At 54.8% G+C, this 25,391-nt stretch overlaps 1 protein-coding gene across 1 annotated transcript in view; it reads left to right on the plus strand.

Moving 5' to 3' along the window:
* ADCY1 (adenylate cyclase 1) overlaps positions 1-25,391 on the plus strand; it is a 115,767-nt gene that overhangs the window by 56,331 nt on the left and 34,045 nt on the right. The window contains exons 5-8 of the mRNA XM_060108374.1: positions 340-467; positions 5,497-5,655; positions 10,386-10,527; positions 12,183-12,338. Coding sequence (XP_059964357.1) covers positions 340-467; positions 5,497-5,655; positions 10,386-10,527; positions 12,183-12,338 — 585 coding nt within the window. The remainder of the gene's footprint in view (positions 1-339; positions 468-5,496; positions 5,656-10,385; positions 10,528-12,182; positions 12,339-25,391) is intronic.

Consider the following 25,391-nt stretch of genomic DNA (forward strand, 5'->3'; position numbering starts at 1 on the left):
GCCCCTCCTTGGGGAGAGGACCTGGCTCCCAGGCATGGGGTGACCTCCCCTGTGGGGTTGGCCCGGAGATCTGAAGGGCAGGGGAGGCGGACCCCCGCGTGGGAAGAGGCTGAGTGCGGGTAGCGGGGACGGCGTGGGGTGCCCCAAGGCGACCCTAATCACAGCCATAGAGGGGCCACCTGCCCTCCCGAGGTACCCTGACTGTGGGAGAGCCGCCTGGGCCCTGGTCTAGGTCGGGCCTTGAGCTCAACGGTCAGCGCACCTGGTGGTGGCAGAGGCGCAGGTGCTCGGGCGGCCCCAGGTGCGTCACTAACATGCCCTTTGCCCTCTCGCCCGAAGGAGAACCACTGCCGTCGCATCAAGATCCTGGGAGACTGCTACTACTGCGTGTCCGGCCTCACCCAGCCCAAGGCTGACCACGCCCACTGCTGCGTGGAGATGGGCCTGGACATGATCGACACCATCACGTGAGTGCCCTGCCGTGCAGGCCTGCCTCGTCCCGGCCGGTGTGTCCGAGGTGGATCACTTGTGCCGTGGCTGCGGAGACCCAGAGCCACGCGGCGAGGTGCGGGGTGGAGGAGTCCCGCCTGCTGTGTGCAGCTCTGCCTCTGTGATTCCCTTCTTTGCATTCTGTGGGGACTGCATTTCTTTGTCCACGGTGATCCAGGGTGTTGCCAGCTATGCATTAGTCAGGCCAAAAAAATGACCCTTCGAGCTTAGCCGGATAAGAGGTTCGAGGAGTCGATTGCGGGAAAGGGTGGGCTCAAATCCGGCCGCGTTCCAGTCGCAAAGGAGTCCCATGTGCTTGTCCACGCGGGCAGGTGACCAGGTGTCAGGTGCTCTCTGGGGAGAGAGGGTGGGATGGAGCAGGTATTTCTGGAACACTGGGGGCCTGGCCTGCTCCTTTCTTAGCCACCCTCATAGTCCTCATCAGGGGATGAGGAGGTGGGAGCCTTCCGTCTAGTTAAGGAGGGTGTGGAGCTGGGAGGTTGGGCCGGTGGACGGAGCTTAGAGCCACATTCCAGCTTCTCGACAGCCTGGAGAGGTGGCTTCGGCTCCGTGAGGTGGGGTCACCAGGGCCTGGTGTGGTTTCACACTTGGGAGCAGAGAAGTGATAGCACAAGAATGGAACGCGATGGGAGGAACAGCAGGCTCAACTGCACAGTCCTTGCGAGGCAGACTGCGGGGTCCACACACCTGCACACTGTGTGCAGGAGCAGGGCGCTCAGCACCTCGCCAGCGTGCTCGGCCTGGTACCCCGCTTCTCAGGAGCCAGGAGCTGTGTGTCGGCATTGCCTGGGCAAGTCGAATCCCTGAGGCCTGCTCTGCCCAGAGAGCCAGTGGCAGCTGGTCTGGGCTGTGGTCTAGGATTGAGGGTGGAAAAGCCCCCCAAGGTGATTTCAATATGCAGCCCCTGCTCTGGAGGAAAGAAGCTGAACCGGAGAAGAGGCTGGTTGTTGACCGGCCTGCTCTTTGGGGAGGCCAGAGGTGGCCCTGGGTCGCAGGCACAGCGCCGTGGGTGGCCCGGAAGCAGAAGAGGCTGCGGTGCCGAGATGTCCCTTGCCGGGGCCACAGAGAGGTCTGCTGCAGGCCTGGGGACCTCTGAGTGGATAGAGGACACCCAAAGGCGGGAGGGATGGTTGTCAAGGTTATGAGATTCCTGAAGCATCTCGTGCAGACGCCGTGCGTGGTGATGCAGATGCTCAGGTTAGGGGGATGCGCGAGCCCCACCGTAGGGGCGTTGAACCACTGTGGTCAGTCCCCTCTTCAGGCGGACGCTTTGCGGGCAGCACATCCACCAGGGTCGCTCGCTTCAGAAAACAGGGCAATCCATTCCGACCCTTGTGAGTGCAGGACCGACTTGTGTGGGTCCAGCGCTTGCTGCTGCCGCCGTCGGATAGAGAGGAGCTGAATAAGGAATCTGTAAAAAACCGAGGAAGAAATCTCTGCAAGGGCAGGAGCAGGCAGGCGTGCAGCCAGACCGGCTCTGACCTTGTGTGAGACCGGAGGGGTCGAGGGTCTTCTCCTTGGCCAAGAAGTGAGGAATGATCTTTTTTCCACTTGGTAGAAAGTTCATCTCTATGGGGAAAAGAGGTGGAAAGATTTTCCGTGCTCCGTGTGAAAGACCGAGAGAAGAACACAGCCTTGAATGTGGAGTCCCAAGGCTCTCAACCCCCTCCCAGTGGAGTGGCAGTGCCCAAGGGCCCCCCGGGCTCCTGCTCTGGGGAATCTGGCCTCCATCTGCCCTCAGCACCCAAATCAGATCCTCCTCTCAAACTGTGGACCCCATTAAGGTGTACAATGTGCTCTTAAAAAAAACACCACAAGTTAATCGTTGTTGGTGTGATTTTTAATAATAATTTAAAGTCATATATATATTCCCGGTTTTGGCCAGATGGCACCTGCCTGTGGGAGGAATGGAGATAGAGTGGGAAGAGCCTTACGTGCCCAGCAAGTGTGGTGACTGGCTTCGTCTTGCCCCTGCAGAGCTGTGACCCTGGCTCTCAGTTTCCCCATCTGAAAAATGGGAGTGATGGCTTCATGACATCCGGGGCTCTGAGCGAGGTTGGATTGGCAGAGACCAGGGCAGTGGGACCAACCTCAGGGCCACGTCCAGGCCCTGCGTCCTGGTGGTCAGGGGCTAGTCCTTGACCTTGAAGGTTCTGGGGAGGTTTCTCCAGGACTCCTGGTGGTGTCATGCTGCTTGGACCTATGTCTTTGACCCTAAGTTCTGTGGCCCCTCCCCAGGGTACCCAGGCCTGATCCTGCCCCACCCCCACCACCAGTGGGTGTGCTGCCCATGTGAGATCTGTGCCTCTACCTTTTCCTGCACCCCAGTGCCAGCTTCCCTCTGTCAGGCCTTGAATATTAGGTCAGACCCAAGGAAACTGCTCCTCTGAAGCCAAGTCTGGTACAAGAACACTTCCTAGAGTTCAGGCCGTCAGTCCCCAGATGCGGCTTTCCTGAGTGGGCTGGGGGCTTCCTGCCCGAGGAAGCAGACAGGCCCCCTGGGTTCCTGGCTCCCCATCCTTGAGGTGATGCTTTGGTTTCCTTGCATCCCTGATTTTCTCTGCTGTGACATGCAGAAACTGTGTTTGCATCTCTGAGCTGTTGTGGGAATTAAATGGGATCCCAGGTTAAATGGGCTGGCACGGAAGATGCTGGGGCCCCAGCCACTGGGGTCATCAATTCATTAACCCCCAGAAAAGGGAGCCAGCTGGGCTGCTGCTGTCCCTCCCTTGGGCTCCAAAGCATCAGGATTCTGTGCACTTATAGGAATGGGGCTTGTGCACTCCACGGGGAGCACCTTGCTCATCACAGGCATTAGCAAATCACAGATCAGACCTCCAAACATGCAGGGTGCCATTTTACTAAACACTTCATCCAGACGTTGCTTTGCTTGTGGTCTGGGTATTTTTGGTTCACTATATATGGGCCTCGGGTCAGCAGGTGGCAGGCCCGTCCAGGCACAGAGGACTTCCAGGTACCGAGCGTGGAGGCAGGTTCACGTGCAGTGACCACCAGGTGGGATGGGGCTAGTCAGGACACTGTGGACGCAGGTGGGCTGTGGAAGCTAAACCAGGGCAGGAGGTGTCAGCTACCGCCTTCCTTCTCCCTTGGGCTGACACCAAACCCAAGGGGCCAGTGGCGGGTGCTGTGGCCGGAATGCATCTGTCCAGCGGCTAAGCCCTGTTACAGCTTGCAGCCGTCGCGGGTGGGGTAGGTGGGAAGTCCCAGCCGCCTGGGACAAGACACAGTTGAGGATCGGCCTGGGGCAGCCCCTCCCAGGATGCTTGCAGCCCACTCTCTGGGAGGGCCCTAGGATGTCCACCAAGCCTCTGGTCAGTAGAGTCAGCCTGGCCATGTGGCCACGTGGATGCAGTAGTCTCCTCTGATGGAGCCTGACCCAGCTACCATAGTGGAAGCAGAGTGACAAGGGTCTGGGCAGGGACAGGGGTGGATTTGCTGTGGTGAAGGATCTGGGAGGGCTTCCTGGATGCAGCATCCGGGCTGGCCCTATGTTCTGTTTGAACAGGGTGGGATGCACATGAATCAGCCCTGAGACTTGGAGCAGGAGTGAGATTGTGCTCACAGGCTCGGGGCACCTGCTGTATTGCGGGGGCAGGTCTAGACGTGGTTGGACTACAGGGCACCTGCTGTTGGGAGGGGACGGAGGGTGGGTAGTCCATGTCGGGCTGCCCGAGGGTGGTGGCAGTGTGGCCCTGTGTGCCTTTGGTCTCCCAGTCTCCCTTCCCTCTCACAGCCGATGTCCTAATCATGGGACCGCCGTGTCCCCGAGCCTCAGCTCCATCTTCCTGCCCTTCTTGCTACGGAACGTCTCCACCGGCTGGAGAGCCCCATCCAACACACGTGCCGGTCGGGGCCACCTTTGGACCCGCCCAGGGTGGGGAGGGCTGGGGGCGCCGTGGCTGACCCCCTCCCCGCCCTCACGGCTTCCTTGCAATTCTGTCCCTTGGAGCACACCAGCCAGGCCCGATATTGCTTCCTCAGCAACATGCTTCAGACTTTTTAAAGATTAAATAATCTCTTGCTTTTGGGGTGAAGTGGAAAAATCCAGCAAAGTGGCATCAGAGGGCCTCCCCGTGGCTGCGGTGCGTCCCCTGCGCTCTGGCTGTGCGATCCCAGGCCCTTTGTGTGCTTCCTGCATCTCACTTCATTGTGGGCCTCGTGGGGCTGGAGAAACCATGCAGGGCGTCCTCGTGTCCCCCGAGGGGATTTCTGAGCACAACCCGCCTGCGTGACTGCCGTGAATCTCTTTCTAAGGAACTTTTAAAACCACCTCCTGTTTCTTCTGACGGTGCCCCCCACCTCTGAGGGTGGTCTCTCCTGGGGCCCTCAGGGCTTCATGCCAACCCTTTCCTCAGCCTGGGGAAGTGGAGCGCGCGTGCACTGGCCCTGCAGTCTGATTTCAGCGTCCGCATGTTTTGTCTTGTTTTCTCCCTTGAGTTGACTGATGTGCAGTTTACAACCCACAAGGTCCCCCTGTTGTTTGGGGCAGGTTTGTGGAGCCTTGGGCCTCCCCACAGGCTGGGTGTGCAGCCCACCCTCTCAGTCAGGGAACTCAGGGTCAAACCTTGACCGTTCCCAGGGCTCCTGGGACCCTGTCCGATGTTCCCCGGGGCTCTCACGCTGGCCCCTGGCTAGCAAGCAGGCACGAACACCCCTGATCAGGTCATGGTACCCAGAGCAGGATCGGGGTCCTGAATCGGGGTCCTGGACTCATTTCTCTTCTGCCGCTGCTCTGGGTGGGGAGGGGGATAGGGGAGGTGGGATGCCTTGTGAGATGGCCAGTGGCCAGGGAGCAGGGAGAGCCAGCTTGGAGTGACCCCTGCCCACCAAGACCCACAGCTCGGGGGTCAGGCTGACTAGGTCAGGAGACCACCCCCCCGCCATGCTCCCGCTGCCCTGTGCTCCTGGCCCTGAGGGAGCAGACCACGGGGCCCCAGCCCCACGCCCTGCCTGTGTTTGCTGCAGGTCTGTGGCCGAGGCGACTGAGGTGGACCTGAACATGCGCGTGGGGCTGCACACCGGCAGGGTCCTCTGCGGGGTCCTGGGCCTGCGCAAGTGGCAGTACGACGTGTGGTCCAACGACGTGACCCTGGCGAACGTCATGGAAGCCGCTGGCCTGCCTGGGTAAATCGGGGACCCTGAGGGCAGGGGTGGGGGATTCTAGTTCATCCTTCTGCCTGGGGATCTGGGAATGCCCGGCTGTCCCAGCCCCACCCCCAAGGCCCCAAAGAGAGTGGGCAAGCCGACCCTGGAGGAGGAGACTGAACGCCCCGGCGGTCTTCCTGGCTCGGAGCTGTCCTGCGTGCTGACTGTTGCTTCTCATTTTGCTTTCTTTCTCAGACTTACAGTGGAAAGTGTTCTTGCCTTTAGAGCCCCACTAGGGAAGTTACAGATTTTCTTCTAGAGCGAGGAGTATGCATTTCTCATTGGTCCGTGCACTCCTAATGTTTTCTAATTACAGTCGCCTCCTTTGGTCTCATTTTCTTCAAACCATTCCACAGAGCCAAGGCATCATGTACGGTGAAAACATTAACCCGAGAACTGAACGGGAACTCCCCTCCCTCCACGAACCGGTGGGCAGCAGGGGGATGATGTGATTGCAGAAGAGGGGGCTCTGAGGCACACTCTCACGGTCTCACCCTCCCGATTTCCGCCTCTTGGAGGGGCTGGCAGGCCGTGCTCGCAGCTGCTGCAGGGCCCAGCTGCGGTTCCCAGGGGCTAGAGCTGAGCGTTAGACTCCTGCACACGCATGTCTGCTTCTGTCTTACGAACCTCAGGGCAAAGCTCTGTGCCCTCCGCTCTGAGGGGCCTCAGGGCCCCTCTGACCCTGGCTGCCTGTCCCCAGCTGTCCTGTTCTCACCCTAGAGACCTGGCGTCCTCTGGGCCACATCTTCCCCCCTCCCTCCTGGCCTGACTTTTTGGGGGAGGTGGCGGAAACAGGTGACACCTTTCCTTGTGCCAAGGCCCTGATCTCAGCCAAGGGACCAGTGAGTAGCATCCAAGGCCACTCGCTCTGGAGAGCGGCTTTGAAATCGCAGGGAAGGAGGGCTTACGGGGCTCCAGGAAGCAGCAAGCCTGGAGATTCGAATCCAACAAGCCTGAATCCATGCTGAGCCTGCCATGGGAGTGGCCACGGCATTTCTAAGCGAGCTCAAAAATCGCGGCATTGTCGTCTGTGACCTGGGCTGCCTCTGAGCGTCCCCCTGGGGGGACCTTCTTGGCCACCGACCCCTCCTTCCTCCAGGGCCCCGTCCTTCCAGCACCCCTCCACTCCTCCTCCTGTTCTCCACCCTTCAGAGCAGGGTTCGGGGTGGGGGGTCACCTTCTCACTGTGCCTGCCTCTCGCCCTCTGGGCGCCAGAGTGAATCCCAGCAGCAGCCCGCCTTCAGCCCTGCTGTCCTGCACAAAGTCCAGCCCCTTGGCTGGCCAGGTGGTGCCAGGAGCCGCCCATCTCCCTCCTCCCCTGCCCACTGAGGTCTTTAAGCGTTCCACCTGCCGTGCGGACAAGCACACGGACTTCCCACCGCCAGGGACCCCGCTCCGCAGGCCCCTTCACCTGGCCAGGGCCTCTTTCAAGTTCCGGCTCACCGGTAGCTTCCCTCCTTTCACTCTACCTACCAGTCCCACGGGGGTGGGGGGCGCATCCTGCCTGCCCTGCCCTCTGCTTTGCTTCTTTCTTCCCTCCTCCCCTCCACTCCCCCTTTCGGAGACGCCCCCCGTCAGGAGCACAGTGTTTCCAGAGCACCTGGCTCTTCCAGGAGTGGGGAGGGTGGTGTCGGCAGCGAAGACAGAGCCCTCGGCCCCGGTGGGGTTCACGTTCTTGGGGGGCCACAGGGAGCACTCTGGGGGACGCAGAGAGGGGAGCACGACCCGGGGCTGGGGGGAGGTGCCTTTATCACCTGTCAGCCTGGGTCTCCTGGGCACTGAGGTCAGTTCGGAGCTGGGCGGGGGTCTGGGGAGCTCACAGGCCCTTGGGGGGCACTGAGACCCTGGCACTGCACACGGAGCGCCAGGAGGATGTGCAAGGAGGAGGGCCCGAGCCTGAGAGTTCCTGAGAGAAGGAGGGCGGGAGACAGGAAGAGGGGCAGGGGAGGGCGGGGTGGTGAGAGGGGGGTGAGGGCAGCCGGGAGGAGGGCTGGGGAGGAGGGAGAGCCGTCAGCTGTGTTCAGTGCTGCAGAATGAGGACTGGACACCAGATCAGGTGCGGGCCTCAAGCGGTGGCCTCAGCAGAGGGTACAGGACACACGAGGGCCAAAGCGTGACTGCCTGGCTCCCAGGGAGACAGCATTGCGACTCTCCCCGCAGGGAAGGGGCCGGAGCGGAAGGAAGCTGGCCTGGGAGGGGTTGCTGGAAAGCTGCTCCGTGAGTGGGGACCAGGGGCTGCTGACGCCACCCTCCCCAGTGCCTCTAGGGGCCTGGCACACGGGGTGTGTACACCCCTCGGGGTCCTGCCTTGCCCTTGCAGCGGGGGAGGGGGGGGACGTGTGTGATGGGGCTTTTTCGGTAACCTTCCGAGACTCCCGGGCCCCTGGAGATGGTGTACTCCCTGGAGCTTCTCAGGGTTTCCCCACTTTACCTCTCTTTAGGTTTGCACTATTCTTAATGTGATTCCTTCCTTCTTTTAAACAATTTTATTTTATGGAAGTATAGTTGATTCACAATGTTGTGTTAATTTCTACTGCACAGCGAAGTGATTCAGTTACACACATATATATATCTATATATCAATACGTTCTTCATATTCTTTTCCATTATGGTTTATCACAAGATATTGAATATAGTTCCCTGTTCTGTGCAGTAAGACCTTGTTGTTGATCCATTCTCTATATAATAGTTTGCACCCGCTCATCCCAAACTCCCAGCCCATCCCTCCCCCTTCCCCCTTGGTCCTTCTTTTGCTTTCTTCATCCACCCACCTAGCCACTCATCCATCCATCCTCCATACTTCCTTCCATCCACCCATCCATCCTCCATGCATCCATTCTGCAAGCACTTATCTTCTATTCATTGGGTATTAGGAGAGTGTGGCTGATCAGACAGACAGATGGACGGGTGGACAGATGGGAGGAATGAATCACTGCTGTGTCTTTACCCCAGCATCTCATGCTGGGACCCCTGGGACTTGGTTCATGGACTCCTTCCCAAGGCCATACACCCTGAGTGGTTGCCTTGGAGAGGCCAAGGCCAGGGAAGGATGGGGCACCTGTCTGCTTCTTGCACGGAGATGGCCTTCAGCTTCTTGGTGGCAGGAGACCACACAGCCCTCTCTGCTGCCCTGAAGCACACACGGCTCCTGGTCAGCCCCAAACTGATGTGCTGGATGCATGTTCCAGGCTGCCTGGAAGCAAGTGAAATTGGGTCCTGAGCAAATGGCCTACCCGCGTCCCCCGTCCTAGGGGCCCTCAGGTAGGAACCATGATTGGGGTCCCCTGCATACCCCACCCAGCTCCAGGGTATGGTGGAGCCCCCTCCGCCCCAGGTCCCACATCTCCCCAGCCCTATTGTCTTGGACAAGACAGTCTCATCAATAACCGGGCTCTGGTGCTGCGGGCCTTAGGGCTGGCGGACACTGGGAATCCCCACCCTCCGTCTCCAGGGCAGGCGAGCTAACGTGGCTGGCTGTCTTCACTCCCACCACCTGTGTTGGGTGAGGGGTCGCCCCGTGAGTGGTGGGCAGCACTTGCAAGTGAGGTGGCCCTGTCCCCTTTAGTGGCCTTGCTGCTCAGGACCAGCCAGGCCTCCAGTTTCTCCCCAGTCCAGGCTGAGAGCCTGGGTGCTGTCCATTCCCACCATGTGCTTCAAGGGCAACCTGCACCCGAGACCCCTCCTCTTTTCCAGAGCCTGAGATGCTCTGTGCTGAGAGCGGTTGCTGATGTTTCTGTCTCCCTGTTGGCCCCTCAGCTCAGTGACAGGACTGTGCTGTCCCTCTCTGTGGTGGAAGGAAGGGAGGAAGGAGAGGAGGGAGAGGGACCAGTGAATGAATGAGTGGACATGCGTGCATTTCTGGAGACCGTTGATGCCGTTCGCAGTTCAGGGCCAGGCTGATGGGGTGACAGTGTCCCAGGTGCCCTCAGGGCCAGCCGTGGGGGCATGCTCACTCCTGCCTCAGTGCCCTGCATGTGTCTCCCCCTCCCCAACCAAGGAATTCAGGAGACTGTTTGGGGACGTGAGGGCTCAGGTCTTTGCAGGGAGTGTATTGCATGCTGGGGAGTTTGTGTTTTTCCCTAAGTCCGAGTGCTCGGGTCTTGCTAAGGGCCGGAAGCTCAGGCCATGTGTCTAGGTTACGTGGGGACTGGGTTTTGCTCAGGTTATGCTAACTGAGGATTTCTCCTTCTCTCACCAGACAACTCACTGGGGTGGGCGTGAATGCCGCGGCTCTGTTCCCACCCGCCCACTTTGTGTGGGGACAGTGTGGGCCTGATGTCAAGCTGGGGTCCTCCCGCCCTGGGGGTTTGGGGACCGCAGCCGGGGGAGGGGCCTCGCTTCTCCCCTCACCTTGCCACCCTCTCCTTCCCTCATCGTCCTTTCTGTGTCCCCTGACACTTGCTTCGTTTGTCCCCTTCAGTTCCTCTTGTGTCCCTCTGGCCCCTTATCCCCTCTGCCTGCAGCCCTCCCTGTTCTTGGTCCTCCTTTGCACGCTTCCCCCTCTCTCCTGGGGTCCCTCCCCTGCCCCATCCCACCTGTGACTCCTCCTGTGCATATGCCCCAGGGAATCTGAGTGTTCCTTCCAGAGCTTGCCCGTGAGGGGACGACACCTCTGCCAGGACCCCGCAGAGCATCGCCCGGATGCTGCCCAGACCAGCTGCGGCCCCGCAGGGGAGGCTCCGTCCAAAGCTCCGCCTCCTTTTCCGTAGGAAGGTTCACATCACAAAGACCACCCTGGCGTGCCTGAATGGTGACTATGAGGTGGAGCCGGGCCATGGACACGAGAGGAACAGTTTTCTGAAAACTCACAACATCGAGACCTTTTTCATCGTGCCCTCCCATCGGCGAAAGGTGGGCTCCAGAAGGGGTCCTGTGTGGAGCCTTCTTAAGGACTCACGGCTCCCCAGATCACTGCTTCTCAGGCCTTGAGCTCTGTGCACATGGGAGGGTGTCCCCGCTGACCTTGTGTCCTGGGCCTGGCCTGTTGCCTGTGAGGGGAGGGCCGTGGGGGAGGGGAGGGCATGGAGCTGGGAGTCAGGGCCCTGGGGTCTTCGAGCGCTGGGCCATCCTGAGTCCTCCCGCACCTCCCTGGGCCTTCACTGCCTCTCCTGCAAATCAGGTTTGAGAATCCTCTGCAGGAGGTCAGGGATGGGGTGCACTGTGGATCGAGGAAGGCTTGTGACCATCCTGTGTGAGCGCTGAAGGTCATTCTGCCCTGGGAAAGCCCACTTCCGGGGCTCAGGTGAGGGGCGCAGGGCTCAGGTGAGGGGCGCAGGGCTCAGGTGAGGGACACAGGACTCAGGTGAGGGGCGCAGGACTCAGGTGAGGGACGCAGGACTCAGGTGAGGGGCGCAGGACTCAGGTGAGGGGCGCAGGGCTCAGGTGAGGGACGCAGGACTCAGGTGAGGGGCGCAGGACTCAGGTGAGGAGTGCAGGGCTCAGCTGAGGGGCCCAGGACTCAGGTGAGGGATGCAGGACTCAGGTGGGCAGCACAGGACTCAGATGAGGGGCGCAGGGCTCAGGTGAGGGGCGCAGGACTCAGGTGAGGGGCGCAGAACACAGGTGAGGAGTGCAGTGCTCAGGTGAGGGGCATAGGGCTCAGGTGAGGGGTGCAGGGCTCAGGTGAGGGGCATGGGACACAGGTGAGGTGCACGGGACACAGGTGGCCACAGTAATTCTTCAGAATACAAGCAGGTCAGGGAGAGCTTCGGGTTTCACTGTCCTGGTGCATCCATGGGCCAGTGCTCTCCAGGCCAGGATGCGGTGGCCCCCATGTGATGTGGGAGCTGTGGATGGGGGTGGCACTGGCCAGGGGAGAGAAATGGGGCTCAGGGCAGGACAGGCAGGGCAGGGTGAGCTGACTTCTGGAGAAGGGGAGTGAGTGTGTGAGAGAAGGGCAGGTATGAGAGGTTTGGGTGACCAGCTGGGGTCAACCTGGGGACATAGGAGCGGAGGGCAGGGCGCCAAGGAGGAAGGCCTGCGAGCCGCTGCCGGGATGCAGGAGGCTGTGAGTCAGAGGAGGGAGCCTTGGTGCCATGAGTGGATGCCGCCCCACCCGTCATACAGAGTTAAACACCAGTGTCAGCCATGGCTGCGGTTTGAGGGTGAGAAGGATGAAGAAGTCTGTACAATGAGCCGCCCCTTTGGAGAAATTTGGGTTGAGGAGGAGAGAGAGAAAGGTGCAAGGTGGAAGGGGAGGTCTGCAGGAGGGACCCCGGGGGCCAGTGGGTGACACTTATCCACGTGGTGCTGCCCCAGCTGGGTGATGTCCATGCATCTGCCCCAGGATTCGGGCATCGCTCTTGTTTCAGAGCCATTGGGCGTAGTTGAGACCTGCGTGTTTGGGGACTGGGTTGCCGGTTCTGTTCCCTGCTGGGTCTGGTGAGCAGTAGGTCCTCAGCAAGTGGCCTGTGATCTCCCTGCCCCATTAAGTTCTTGTTCCCCCCGCAAGAGGTAGGATGTGTGTGTCTACTCACAGCGTTTCTCTTTGCTGCACGTCCGCACAGATATTTCCAGGGCTGATTCTCTCAGATATAAAACCGGCCAAGAGGATGAAGTTCAAGACCGTGTGCTACCTGCTGGTGCAGCTCATGCACTGCCGGAAGATGTTCAAGGCTGAGATCCCTTTCTCCAATGTCATGACCTGCGAGGACGACGACAAGGTAGGCGGGCCCCGCCCCCGTGTGCCGGCCCTGCTCTGAGTCCCTGTTCGTCTGTCCTCCCAGTGCAGGCCTGCTGCGGTCTGCTCCATTAGCCCTCGCCTTTCACCTTTCACAGTCTTGTAAATGCTGTTCAGAGCTCGGCTGCTTTTGCTTTCCTGCAAAACACTTTTCATTATGTTGTGGGTTTTTTTTGCAACTTGGCATTCCATGGATTTATCGGTAAATTCAAGCTACAGTCCCCCAGCCGTTGTTTAAATCTGTCCTCAGGATATTTGTACGTGTCAGATACTGTATCGCTGGTTCCGGAGCCCCTGACCTCCTCTGTCTGCACCCCCAGAGCCTCAACGTGGTGTCACCCCAGCCTTGCCCTTCACCTCCATGGAGAGCATCTCTGGCCATCCCCTCCCTCCCTCTCTGGCTCTCATATCAGAGACCCCTCCTTCCTGGCTTAAGTCCCTCTCGTTCCTGGTGCATGGCCTCCAGCACCTGACGGAGGTTCCTTTTGTGGGTGTTCCTGCAGGTGACCTGGGTGCAGGATTTTCCGTCTTTCTTCTTGGGTTGGTCAGAGTCACCTTCGTCTTTAGTCTGCTGGGATGGGGCGAGGCCTGGGGTGAAAGCCTGGAGCTGAGCAGGGGCAGCACTGTGGCTGGCGGGGGCGGGTGTCCTTAGTGTCTGCTTCAACCACACAGACATACTGTCTGTAACCCGGGGCCAGAGACCCTGATGCCTTCCCCCTCAGGGAAGACCCCGGTCCTCTGGGGCAGGAGGGCCGTGTCCCGGCAGCCTGGGGTGAAGCCTGTGCTCCACCACTTCGTCAGCAGCTTTGAGCGTCCTCCCCACGTCCTCTTGTCATTGGCCCTCCAGCCCCTGCACCGACGGCTGTGCCATCTGAATATTCTGACTTTCCCTATCACCTGTGTTCTTGGGTCTGCACAGCAGTGACTGATTGCCTGCTTCCCGAGATTGCGTTGCTGCTTCCGCACTCTCATTTTCTCCTCCGTGTGGGTTTTACGCCTTTAAAAGGAATTCCCTCACCACAGTTTTAGTGGCTTTTCAGGAGGAAGCAAAATCCTGCTGACTCTCACTCGTGGTGCCTTATTCTAGAGGGATTTTTTTGTGATTTTGATTATGAGCTCCTATTTGGGAAAACTTTATCTGGAGATGCCTAAGAGCTCTGTTGCTGGTGAATTCCCTCAAGAAGATTGGCCTTTCCTCTACCGGCCTTGCAGGAGGCTAAATGCCTGGCTTGTGGTTTTTAGATGTCCCAAGTGACACACAGCTAGGTCTAAGACAGGCCAGCTGTCTTAGACCAACCCCACTGCATGGTCTCTCCTGGTTGGTGTTTGCTGACGGAGGCTCTCAGGGTCTGGGGTTCAGCCAGAGGGCTTTGACTTCACTGCCCATCTTGCTCGGGCCCCTGGTTTTCTGTGAGCCCCATGAAAGCTTGATGGCACCATTCCCTGGCCTGCATTCCTACTGTCCTGACGTTTCTGGCTTCTGGTCATTTTCCTTACTTTCTTGCCAGCTCAGTTGTACATTTCAAAGTATGTATGAGTTAATATATTTACCCAGACTTTGTAACAGGAGAACTCTCACGCTTTCTTGTTAGCCAGATTGCCAGGGTAGAAACCTTGATTTAAGCACTGTCTTCTTCCCGCAGTACCCCCGGCCCCAACCCCCTTGATTCAACTTGACCCCCCACCAGGGGTGGGACTGGGGGAGGGTTATGAGGTGCACAATTTAAATATGCGTCCAAAACTCAGTGTCAGGATATGCTTCCCTGGTGGTGCGGTGGTTAAGAATCCGCCTGCCAATGCAGGGGACATGGGTTCGAGCCCTGGTCCGGGAAGATCCCATGTGCCGTGGAGCACCTAAGCCCATGTGCTACAACTACTGAGCCTGCGCTCTAGAGCCCGCGAGCCACAACTACTGAGCCCATGTGCCACAACTTCTGAAGCCCGTGCGCCTAGAGCCCGTGCTCCACAACAAGAGGAGCCACCGCAATGAGAAGCCCGCACACCGCAGCGAAGACCCAACACAGCCAAAAATAAATGAATAAAATAAATGAATTTATAAAACAAAAAAAACAAAAAAACACCTCAGTATCAGGATAAGTAATAGTGCAATATTTTAAAAAATCAAATGTAATCCAAAAGAATCCACAATGAATGAAAAATCAAATTTTAGTTGAAGCCTGGGCAGTGCAGAGTCATCATCCTGGAGCCCGAGGCAAGGGCTGGTGTCCCCAGGACTCCTCAGGGGGGTTGGGGTGCGGAGAGGGGAGGGAGTGCATCATTCCTGCTTGATTGCCCAAGGTGGTGGAGTTAATAAGGCTTTTCCTGGGCAGAGCCTGCTGACCTGTGAAAGGAGCCTATGACCCCTGGATTCAGACTGTGTCTGATGAGCCCACACAGCTAACATCAGCCTCTCCTTCGCTGGGGCCAGTGGCTGCTTGGTGTCCGCACTCGGACCACAGAGCGCCAGCAACACCCCCGCCCCAGCCATGGCTCCTTAGGTTGGGGAGGAATCGCACACCTGGGCTCAACACCCAGGACAGAAGCCGTGCAGCTCCGTCCCTCCCATCCCAGGGGTGGGGGGAGGCAGATCTGCTGTGTGCAGGGCCCCTTCCCTCCCTCCTTTCCTTCCAGCGTCAGGAGTCACTGTTGGACTCCTGGATTCCTCGTCCCCCGAGCCTCTCACCTCCCCAGCTTTGCAGCCCTCTTGCTTCCCTTGGGAACATGAGTGGTGGTGTCCTGGGTTTCGTCCTTGGCCCCCTGTCCCCACAGTCTCCCATGGGTCTCCCCTGTGTGCTCAGGGTCCCCAGGCCCCCTCTCCGACACACCCAACATCTCTGGTGCTTGGGACACCTCCGCCGCTGCCTGGCTGGCTCCGACGGAGGACACCGCAGCCCAGGCCTGTGCTCTGCTCTCAGGCGCCCTCCTGCACCCAGCCCGCTTCTATCTCCATCACGCCGCCTCCTCCAGACTCTGACCCCTCGTCCGCAGGGCTCCCGATTCCGGCCTCGATGCCCCCTGGGCAGCCGCTATGGGCCCAGGCAGCTCCCCTGCTGGGGAGGCAGAGAGCAAAGCCCTCATGGGCAGGTGCTGCAGGCTGGGAGCCGAGCTGGGAGCCCGGGACTCTGCTGCCCTGCTCTGTGCTCTTTCATTGCCACCTGCTCCCCACGATTAGTGAAAATGAGGATGGGGAGGGTAGAGGGCTGGCACCGTGGGAGGGCATCAGAGGGTGAAGACAGGGCAGGTTGCCTGAGGGGGAGTCCATGGTGGTCCTGGAACGATGCGGTGGAGAGGCTCTGCACGGGCGGGGCCAGCCACCAGTGGGGACATTTGGGGAGGATGACATGAGTGCCCCGTCTGGTGACCCCTGAGCAGAGCAGCCCCTGCCCTGCAGCCGTTCTCCCCGGCAGGTCTCAGATCCTGCACCTGCTTTAGGATGAGGTCTGCCTCATCGTTCCTGTTCCTGTCTTCCGTTTACTTTATCCGCACCTTGAGCCTGATCGAGGGGGCCTTGGAGATGGAGCTGGGGAAGCCGGTGGGATCAGGGCAGTGGGTTCCACTGTCGCCTGTGCCTTTGTGCCGAGTTTGTGAGACATTGTGTCCCAGGTTCTGGGGGGTGACTCAGATGGACGTGGTCAGCCTCAGAGCACAGCGTACCTGGGGTTCCCATGTTCCTGGCCTCTCGTGGGTCAGCAGCGTGGGAGCCCAGGGTGAATCGGCCGCTAGGTGGCGATACCGTGCACGCACCTCCGGGCAGGGACCTGGGCTTTGGGGTTTGGTGTCAGGGCTCCAGCACAGCTTTAGGGCACTTCACGTCCAAGGTACTGCTCTCCAGTAAATCCAATCCCCGCATTCTTACACTTGTTCTGTTTCTTCCTTCAATATTCCTTTCTGATGATAAAAGTAATTTATTGTGGAAAATATAGAAAAATACAAAAATGCACACAGAAGAAAATGAAAAGCATTCATCTACAATCCAATCACCCACAACCAACCTATCATTAACATTTTCGTCCTTCTAGCTTCTTAGATGTGTGTATATTTATAAATTTCTACATAAAATTGATGGGATGATATACAGTCAGTTTGCTGCTTGTTACTTTTTTTTCACTTGACAGTGTATCATAAGGGTTTCTTTATATTATGGACTATTCCTCAAAAATAGGATTCTCTAATCATTGTGTAGATTTCCAGCCTAGGGAGAGACCATTTACTTACTCAACTTCCACTGATATTTAGGTCATTTCTGCTTTTATTGTTTTTTGCGGTTTTTTTCTTTTTTTTTTTTAGCGGTACGTGGGCCTCTCACCGTTGTGACCTCTCCCGTTACGGAGCACAGGCTCCGGACGCGCAGGCTCAGTGGCCATGGCTCATGGGCCCAGCCACTCCGCGGCATGTGGGATCTTCCCGGACCGGGGCACGAACCCACGTCCCCTGCATCGGCAGGCGGACTCTCAACCACTGCGCCACCAGGGAAGCCCCTGTTTTTTTTTTTAAGCAAAGTAAATGATTCACAGCATTTTTTGCTCACGAAAGTGCACTTACATCTCTGATCATTTTGTAAAATGGATTTCTCTGAGTTGAGTATCTGTGAGAGTGGGTGTGTAGCTGGTTAGAGATTGTAGCACCAGTGTTAACCTGTAGCAGCAGGTGGGAGATGAGCCTCCTCCTCCCCGGCCAGCGTGGGGAGACGCCCTCTATGGAGTCCCATAATACTGCCAGTAGATTTGCCTCTTCCAGAATGTACACCAGGAGCCTCCCAGTTCTCTCTCCCCTTTTAAAAAATGCTGCCTCTGGCCTTTTCTTCAGATTTGAAATTACCTAAGCATATTTATTTAAAAATATAAAAGTAACATGTACCCATGATACAGAAAGTCCAATCCCCCGAACTGTTTACCATTTTGTGTTTTTTTCCCCCCCAGAAAAACCTGGCTGTGTGCTAGAAGGTTCATGCCAATAAGACTTGACCTATTTAACTGTCCCAATGCCCTGTCTTTTCACTCAGTGACAGACCTTGCAGATCCTGGAGGCTCGTACCGGGGGCCTCCACCTGCAGACAGACTTGTTTCCCGGTGCCTTGCTGATGCATGGGAACATGACTTCCAGATTTCTTCTCTTGGCCGTTGGTGCTGAGAACATCCTTAAGTAAAAAAAAAAAATTTTATACATCTTAGTGAACTTTACAAGGATAGCCTGGGGTAACTTCTCTGTAGTGAAATCACTGCGTTAAATGGTGCATGTATTTTAATTTGTGATCGCTGTTGCCAAATTGTTCTCTCCATGTTTTCCACACTCACTCTTGTGACAGCTTCCCCAGCACGGCCTCAGCACAGTTTAAGCATTGTTCATTGCTTCATGCTGCGTCTCCCTTCCTGATCTGTTTCAGGTCTGCAGAGGACCTTTGCTACCCTGTTTCCCAGCTTTTTGTTTTAAAGATGGCTCGGAATATTTTAGAAACATAGTTCCCACCATTTCTGCTTGAATTTGATGAAGATAAAATTCTAGCTTATGTTTGGTCCATGCTTATTGAAATTGATTGTAATAACTTTTTTACTTCCCTTGGGTTTTCTTGATAAACAGTGGTATCACTTTTAAATAGTGATAATTTTTGTTTCTTTTTTGACATCCTTTATTAAATGATAGTGATGAATGGCATTCTTTTTTTTCATTCTGGCTTTAATTAGTTAAAACAAATAGAGTTTTCTTATTAATTGTGATGCTTTTGGTAAGAATTAGTAATAGGTGCCTAATGATCTCAGGAAAGTAGCCCTGTGAGTGAGTGTTTGCACTTTTTAAAATGAGAAGTAGATATTGAATTTTAGCAAATAGTGTTCAGTATCTATTGAGATGATCATTCTGGTGGCTTTTCTTTTCTGACTCTTACAGGGTAAATGGTATTACAGGCTCCTCCAAGGTTTCTTTGACGTCTAGTAGCTTTTTACTTGCTTTCTGTCCCCACTGAATCAGGATGCCCCAGGTATAACCACTGCAAGGGACAGCGGTTGGCTCGCCTCTCTGTCACCACAGTGATGTGTGTGCCACTCTTTTGTCACTGGCTTTTAGTTGTCGCAAGAGGACACTCTGACCCCTGAGGTGACAGGCTGACCTGAGGTGAATCTATGTCCATCAGCCCCAGACAAACCAGACCAGAGCACAGTCGCCATTGGCCACTTACCTTCTGAGCTGAAGGTCACTAACCGTGGTCGAGACCCAGGCCAGGTCTGCCCACCTGGGAACAGCCTGCACTGGCATCCGTAAGCTGCTGGACAGAGCAGAGACACTTGCTGGGCTGGATCTGGGCATGGTGTTCTCGTTGCTTAGGCCTCAGGAAAGACTTCATGCCTCAGGACGGTTTCCAGGGTCTCGTAGGATTTCTCATCTGAGATCACCCGACTGAGCCATCCGTCATGGCCCCGCTCGAGAGCTCTGTGCCTTCAGCTGCTCCCTCCCCTCCCCTCCTGGCCAGTTTTGGCTCAGCCCTTATGCTGACCCTTGTCTGGCAAAACTCCAGTGGGTTCCAGTAGGAGGCTCTGCTCTTCCTCGCTCTCCGACAGCCCATGTCCTTGAAGTGGATTAAACCCCGAGCTGTCAGCCATGACAATCCAGCCAACACACCATTACCATTGTCCCCGGGGGAGCAAGGGGGCATCGTGTAGATCCTAACACATTCATAGTTGAAGGTAAGGTGGCAACTTTACAGCCCACTTCACAGTTTAGATGAAATGGACAAATTCCTGGTAAAACTCAAGAGCAAAAAGACCCAGGCAAAAGTGGAAATGTGAATACTCCTTTGTCTGTTAGGAATTCAAGTCTTACTAAATTGCTTCCCAGGAGGGAACTCCCAGCCCGTACGGCTCTGACGGTGGGTTCTCCTGGTCATTGAAGGAGCTATAGTGCCCCCTCATATACGGACTCTTGCAGAGAAGAGGAAGGAGAGAATTTTGCAGCTGCTTCAAGGAGGCGGTGGATACCCCCTGATGAAGATGCCCCTTGGGAGGCGTGAACCTGGCCCCTGCCTCTCCTCTGGGAGAGGTTCAGACAAGGAATTCTTTGTGGAAAAGGGTGGGAAAAGCCGCCAGTTCTTAGGCTGATGAGTCATTTCTAGAAAGTCGTCTGTGAAGTGATAGCATCAAGCCCCTGGGGTGTCCCTGTCCCTTCAGTGGGTGAGGGTGGATGGCAGGGCCTCTCACTGGGCCCTGTGGGGAGCTGGATATGTGAGGGGACTGGGTAAGACCTGGGGCAGAGCAGCCGACTGCTGCCTGCTCCCCAGAGGGGCTGATGCTGGGCAGAGACCATTTCTCAGACCATGGCCTTCCTGGGGTGTCAGGTGTGAAAGGAGACCTGAGACGCAGCTGTGTGCTTTGCAGGCTTGGGGACAATTTTACTGATCTCAGCTGCTCATAGGCTTCAGGAAGTTGGGTGCCCAGGCTCAGCCCCAGGAAGTGCATGCCTGCCCAGTCTACCCCAGCCCAGGGTTTCAGCTGCATGCTGTGGGAATGCCCCATCGTCCCTGTCCCCCAGTTCACCACCCCGTCTTCTTGTAACTACCACACCCCATGGCAGGTAGAGGGCAGATTGGGATTGGAGGAGCAGACGGGTCATAGCATCCAGGAATGCCGCTTCAGAGGTGTGTGCTCTCGGGGGTACTGCTAATCAGGAGTGGGTTTCATGGCATATGAAGAAAACCCCAATCATGGTGGCTTGAACAAAATAGAGGTTACTTTTCTCATGGATAAAGCAAATCCAGAGAGCAGGCAGTTCAAGGCTAAGGTGGTGGCTTCACAAGCACCTTGACCAGACCCTTTCTCTTTCATTATTCCGGCTTGCCTGCTCTGCCACCTCATGGCCCAAGATAAATGCTGGGGCTCCAGTCATTGCATCTGCATTCCAGCCAGCAGAAAGAAGGCAGAGCTGGCAAAAGGCATATCTCTCTCCTCTTGAGGATGCTCCCTAGCAGCACTTCTGCGTATAGCTCATTGGCCAGAACTCAGCCACACAGCTGCAGCAAGCTGACAGGGGAAGGGGAGAAAGGCAGTGCGTTGGCTGAGACCAGTGACTTTATAGAACTTGGGTTCTGTGACTGAGGGGGTATGAATGTCGGGGAGACTGCCCACAGTCTCTGCCACACACTTGCATCTGAGACCCTGACATCGGTGGGTCCATGGAAATGTGCTGGTGTGGATTGAGACCCAGTGGCTTTCTTAGTGGCAGGTATAATTCAACTCTGAAGTCGGCTTTCGTAGATGAGACCTACCTGGTTCATTAAAAACAGGAAAGTAGTAAAGCAGCGCGTCTCAATCTCAGATCCGTATCAGGGACCCTGGAGGGCCTGCGGCAGCAGAGTGCACACCCAACTAGTTCCCAGTGTCCGGAGACCACCCTGGAGACCCATGGCTGTGAAGGACTCCAGCTCAGAGGAGTGGTGCCCAGAGAGGAGAGGGGTCTGGAACACCCCGACCTCACGGGTGCGAGATGCGCCTGAGACAGAAGCGTGTCAGGGGAAGAGAGGCAAAAAGTGCAGCTTCCGTGCCCACTGCCTGACCTGCCGGGCTCCGAGCCCCGCTTCTCCACGTCCCCACGCTCAGCCCTACCAGCGACGAGAGCGGCGTTGACCTCTCCGGCCGGGTGGAGCTGACGTCTGCTGAGATTCTCCCAGGAGGCCCCTCGGCAGCCCTGCCCCATTTCCCATGAGGAGCCTGAAGTTCCTGGAGTGTTTGCTTCGCCAGGGCCTCCGTGCTGCACTGGGGCTCTGGAGGCTCGAGAGTCTGCTCCCTGCAGCCTTTCCCGCTGACTCTGACTCCGTGGCAGTAGTGAGGGAGCCCCCTGTGGCCACCACTAAGGACAGTGAGGGCCAGCTTGAGGACTTTGCTCTGGGCCAGGAGTCCTTTCTTGGAGTATGAACATTCTGGCTTCTCATGAGAGCTAATGAGGTGGCCACTATTGCTTCCATTTTACAGACCAGGAAACTGGAGCACAGAGAGGTTAAGCAGTTCACTCAAGGTGGCACAGCCCCTGGTTCTTGAGTCCCTGAACTTAAACCACTATGTTTCCCTTCAAGAAAGAGGCTCAGAGACCCAATTTCCAAGTCAAAACAAGCAACGTTTTCCCTTAACTTGATTTTGATTTGTTTTTTAAGGAAATTTACGATTGTTGTGGGAAAGAAGAGGAAAACATGACAAGAGGGGAAAATGTGTAATTCCATTGCCAAGAGGTGGCCATTCTGTGCCATTGATGGAGCCGCAGTTTAATAATCAGAAAAGTCTTCCAGGGAGGGAACTGAGTGCAGGTGGTCTCTGCATCCAGGTGCCCTGTAGGACCTGGTGAGGGAGCACATCTCTGGGTCCCAACGTCCGGCTGCCCTGAGTGCCGAGGACAACCTCGACCCTCAGAAGCCAGTCCTGCCCACACAGAATAAGCACAAAACCCTGAAACCCGGTGACTGTGACATGACCTGCCTGCGTACGCCTCCAGCTAACAGCCTCCTGGCTCCTCACAACAGGAGAGCTGGCTCTCAGGCTCGCAGACACAACATCAACTGGGTTTTTTTCCCCTAACGTTCACAAACGTGTCAGGTCCCAGAGGGAGAAAGAATTCACAGGAGCACAGGAGACTTGCACATTAACTCAAGGTGGACCTCACCGTTCCTTCTCGTTCCTGCTTGCAGCCCTTCCTGCGCTTGGTTTCAGGCCCTGGGGAGACAGGAGTACCTGCTGAATTGGAAATGTGACCCTCTGATTGGAAAATACATGTTCACAGGCTGGTACCTGCTTAGGGAAAAGTTTGGAGGGGTGTCCTGCAAAAGGTCAATGATTTATTTCCAAGCGGAGACTGTGCGTGCGTGACTTGGGTTTTGTTTATTTACTTAATATTTTTACGGCTTTCTGGAGGTAGAATTGACATACTACCCATCGCAAACATATGAGCTGTGGAATCAAGCAGCTTGTACAGGGAGGTTCTGGTCCTCCTTGCCCAGTTGCATTGTATGTAGCTACATTATGATACCCTAGCTAGGAAATGGGCTTTGGAGCACCGTGTGTGTGTGTGTGTGTAGTTCTGTGCCATTTCATCGCGCGGTGGATTCGTGTAACCATTTTCACACTGTGATACAGAACATTTCCATCACCACCAAGGTCTCGCCCTGCTCGTGGTCACACCCTCTCCCTCCTAACAGCCATCCTTAACCCTGGATCCCACTAATCTGTTCTCCGTCCCTATAACTGTCCCTTGAGAATGTTGTATAAATGGAATCACACAGTGTGTGACCCTTTGAACTTGGCCTTTTTTGTGCTCAGCTCTATGCTTGGGTCCTTCCAGGTTGTTGCTGGGATCAATAGCTCCTTCCTTTCCGTGGCTGGCTGGTATGCCGGGTTGGAATGGACCACCTTTGTTTAACCACTCACCTGTTGAAGGACATTTTGGTTGTGTCCAATTTTGACTATTACAAATAAAACTACTATAAACATTCAGGTACAGATTTTTTACATGGACATAAATTTTCATTATTTTTGGATCGATGCCGAGGGGTGCCATTGATGGGTCATATTTGGTTTTGCTTTTTTTTTGCGGTACGCGGGCCTCTCACTGCTGTAGCCTCTCCCGTTGCGGAGCACAGGCTCCGGACACGCAGGCTCAGCGGCCATGGTTCACGGGCCCAGCCGCTCCGAGGCATGTGGGATCTTCCCGGACCGGGGCACGAACCCGTGTCCCCTGCATCGACAGGCAGACTCTCAACCACTGTGCCACCAGGGAAGCCCTTGTTTTGTTTTTTTAAGAAACTGGCAAACTGTTTTCCAGAGTGACTGTACCATTTCACATTCCCATCAGCAACATTTGCATGATCCAGTTTCTCTGCATCCTTGCCAGCACTTGGTCCTGTCACCACTTTTTTTAAAGAAAATATATTATTGTTCTAATAAGTGTGCGGTGATATCTCCTTGTGATTTTATTTTGTATTTCCCTGATGGCTAATGATGTCAAACATCTTTTCAAGTGCTTATTTTCTTTTTGTGTGTGTGCTATTTTGTTCTTAACAACTTTTATTACCAAAAGATGCATGTTCCCTATTAAAATTTCTAGCTGCATACTGATCTAGGAGCGTTCTCTCAATGGAAAGAGTCTTTATTCTGACTTTTATCTTTCTGACATTGTAAGAAGATTTTAATATCACTGATTTATTATTCCCGTCTGCTGGCCAGTGAGCTTTTATGTTTTCAGCCAAACTATCTGTACAGCATTTCATCTACAAATCTTTACACGTGTGCAAAGATACAACAAACAAAGCACAGGGGAGAATTGTGACAGTGAATTTCCAAACGGTCCTAACAAAGCTACTTTCATGTCCCCCCAAATTTGAGGGGAGTAAGAAAAACTAAAGCACAAAGTATTAGTTATGAAATTAAACAGATACTACATACTGTAAAATAGATACAGGCTAGCTCTGCAAGGGAATGACCTTTAATCCACTTTTAAAAAGAAATAAAAATATAAGTGTTTATGTATTTCAAGATGTAATCCCTCATATAAAATGCTATGCTTTAATATTGATCAAAAAGTGAGTGCTTATATTCTATCCATGTGTGTTTTTTTTTTTTTTTGCGGTACGCGGGCCTCTCACTGCCGTGGCCTCTCCCGTTGTGGAGCACAGGCTCCAGACACACAGGCTCAGCGGCCATCGCTCACGGGCCCAGCCGCTCCACGGCATGTGGGATCTTCCCGGACCGGGGCACGAACCCGTGTCCCCCACATCGGCAGGCGGACTCTCAGCCACTGCGCCACCAGGGAAGCCCTCGATCCATGTGTTTTTTTGGCCACCCTGCCCAGCTTGTGAGATCTCAGTTCCCTGATGAAAGCCCAGAATCCTAACCACTAGGCCAGGGAACTCTTTGCATGTTCTCTTCTTTGGTGAAATGCCCCTTGTGTCTATTGTCTGCTTTCTAACTGGATTTTATATTTTCATGTTTTGCAATATGATCCATTCTGAGTTAATTCTTTTTATAAAGTGTGAGGTTTGAGTTAAGTTCATTTTTTTTGCTAATGGATCTCCAATGGATCCAGCACTATTTGTTTAAAAGCTTTGCTTCTACCATTGAATTGCTTTTGCACTTTTGTCAAAAATCAGTTGACCATACTTGTGTGAAGCTATTTCTGGCTCTCTGTTCTGTTCCATTGATCTATGTGTCTGTCCTTCTGCCAAAACCATATTGTCTTGATTGATACAGTTATATAGTGAGTCTTAAAATCAGTAGAGCAGCTCCTCTCACTTTATTCTTTTTAAGAAAAATGAGCTATTCTAATCCCTTTGCTATTCCATTTAATATTTAGAATAAGCTTGTCTATCTACAAAAAAAAAGAATATCCTGCTAGGATTTGACAGGAATTTTGTTAAACCCATGTACTTCAGTGCGGGGAGGATTGACATTTTCACTATTTTGAGTCTTCTAATCCATGAGCATGGTATGTCTGTCCATTTATTGAGATCTTCTTTTATTTCTTTCATTGGCACTGTGTAGTTTTCAGCATACAAGTTCTGTATGTGTTATTAGATTTACACCTAGTATTTCATTTTCTCAGTGATTGTAAATGGTACAGTATTTTAGTTTTGGTCTTCACACGCTCATAGCTAGTATAAAGAAATACGATTGATTTTTTATGTTTATCTTTTATCCTATGACTTTGTGGAACTCATTTATTTGTTCTAGGATTTTTTTCCCTCCCACTGGGGTTTTCTGTGTAGACTGTCATGTCTGTTTCTATCATGTCTGCAAATAGGGACAGTTTCATTTCTTTCTTTCAAATCTGTTTTCCTTTTATTTGCTTTCCTTGCCTTATGGCACTGGTTGGGGGCACTGTATTGTATTCAAGGTGAGGGTGAGCCAGAAATCTCTGCCTTACTGCAGATTGTAGAGGGAAAACCTTTTACCTTTGAGTGTGATGTTAGCTGTAGGTATTCTGTAGATGTTCTTCATCAAGTTGGGGAAGTTCCCCTCCATTCCTAGCTTTCTGATCATTTTTATCATGAGTGGATATTGAATTTTGACAA

This window comes from Mesoplodon densirostris, chromosome 9 (assembly GCF_025265405.1).
Source record: "Mesoplodon densirostris isolate mMesDen1 chromosome 9, mMesDen1 primary haplotype, whole genome shotgun sequence".
Lineage (NCBI taxonomy): Eukaryota > Metazoa > Chordata > Mammalia > Artiodactyla > Ziphiidae > Mesoplodon > Mesoplodon densirostris.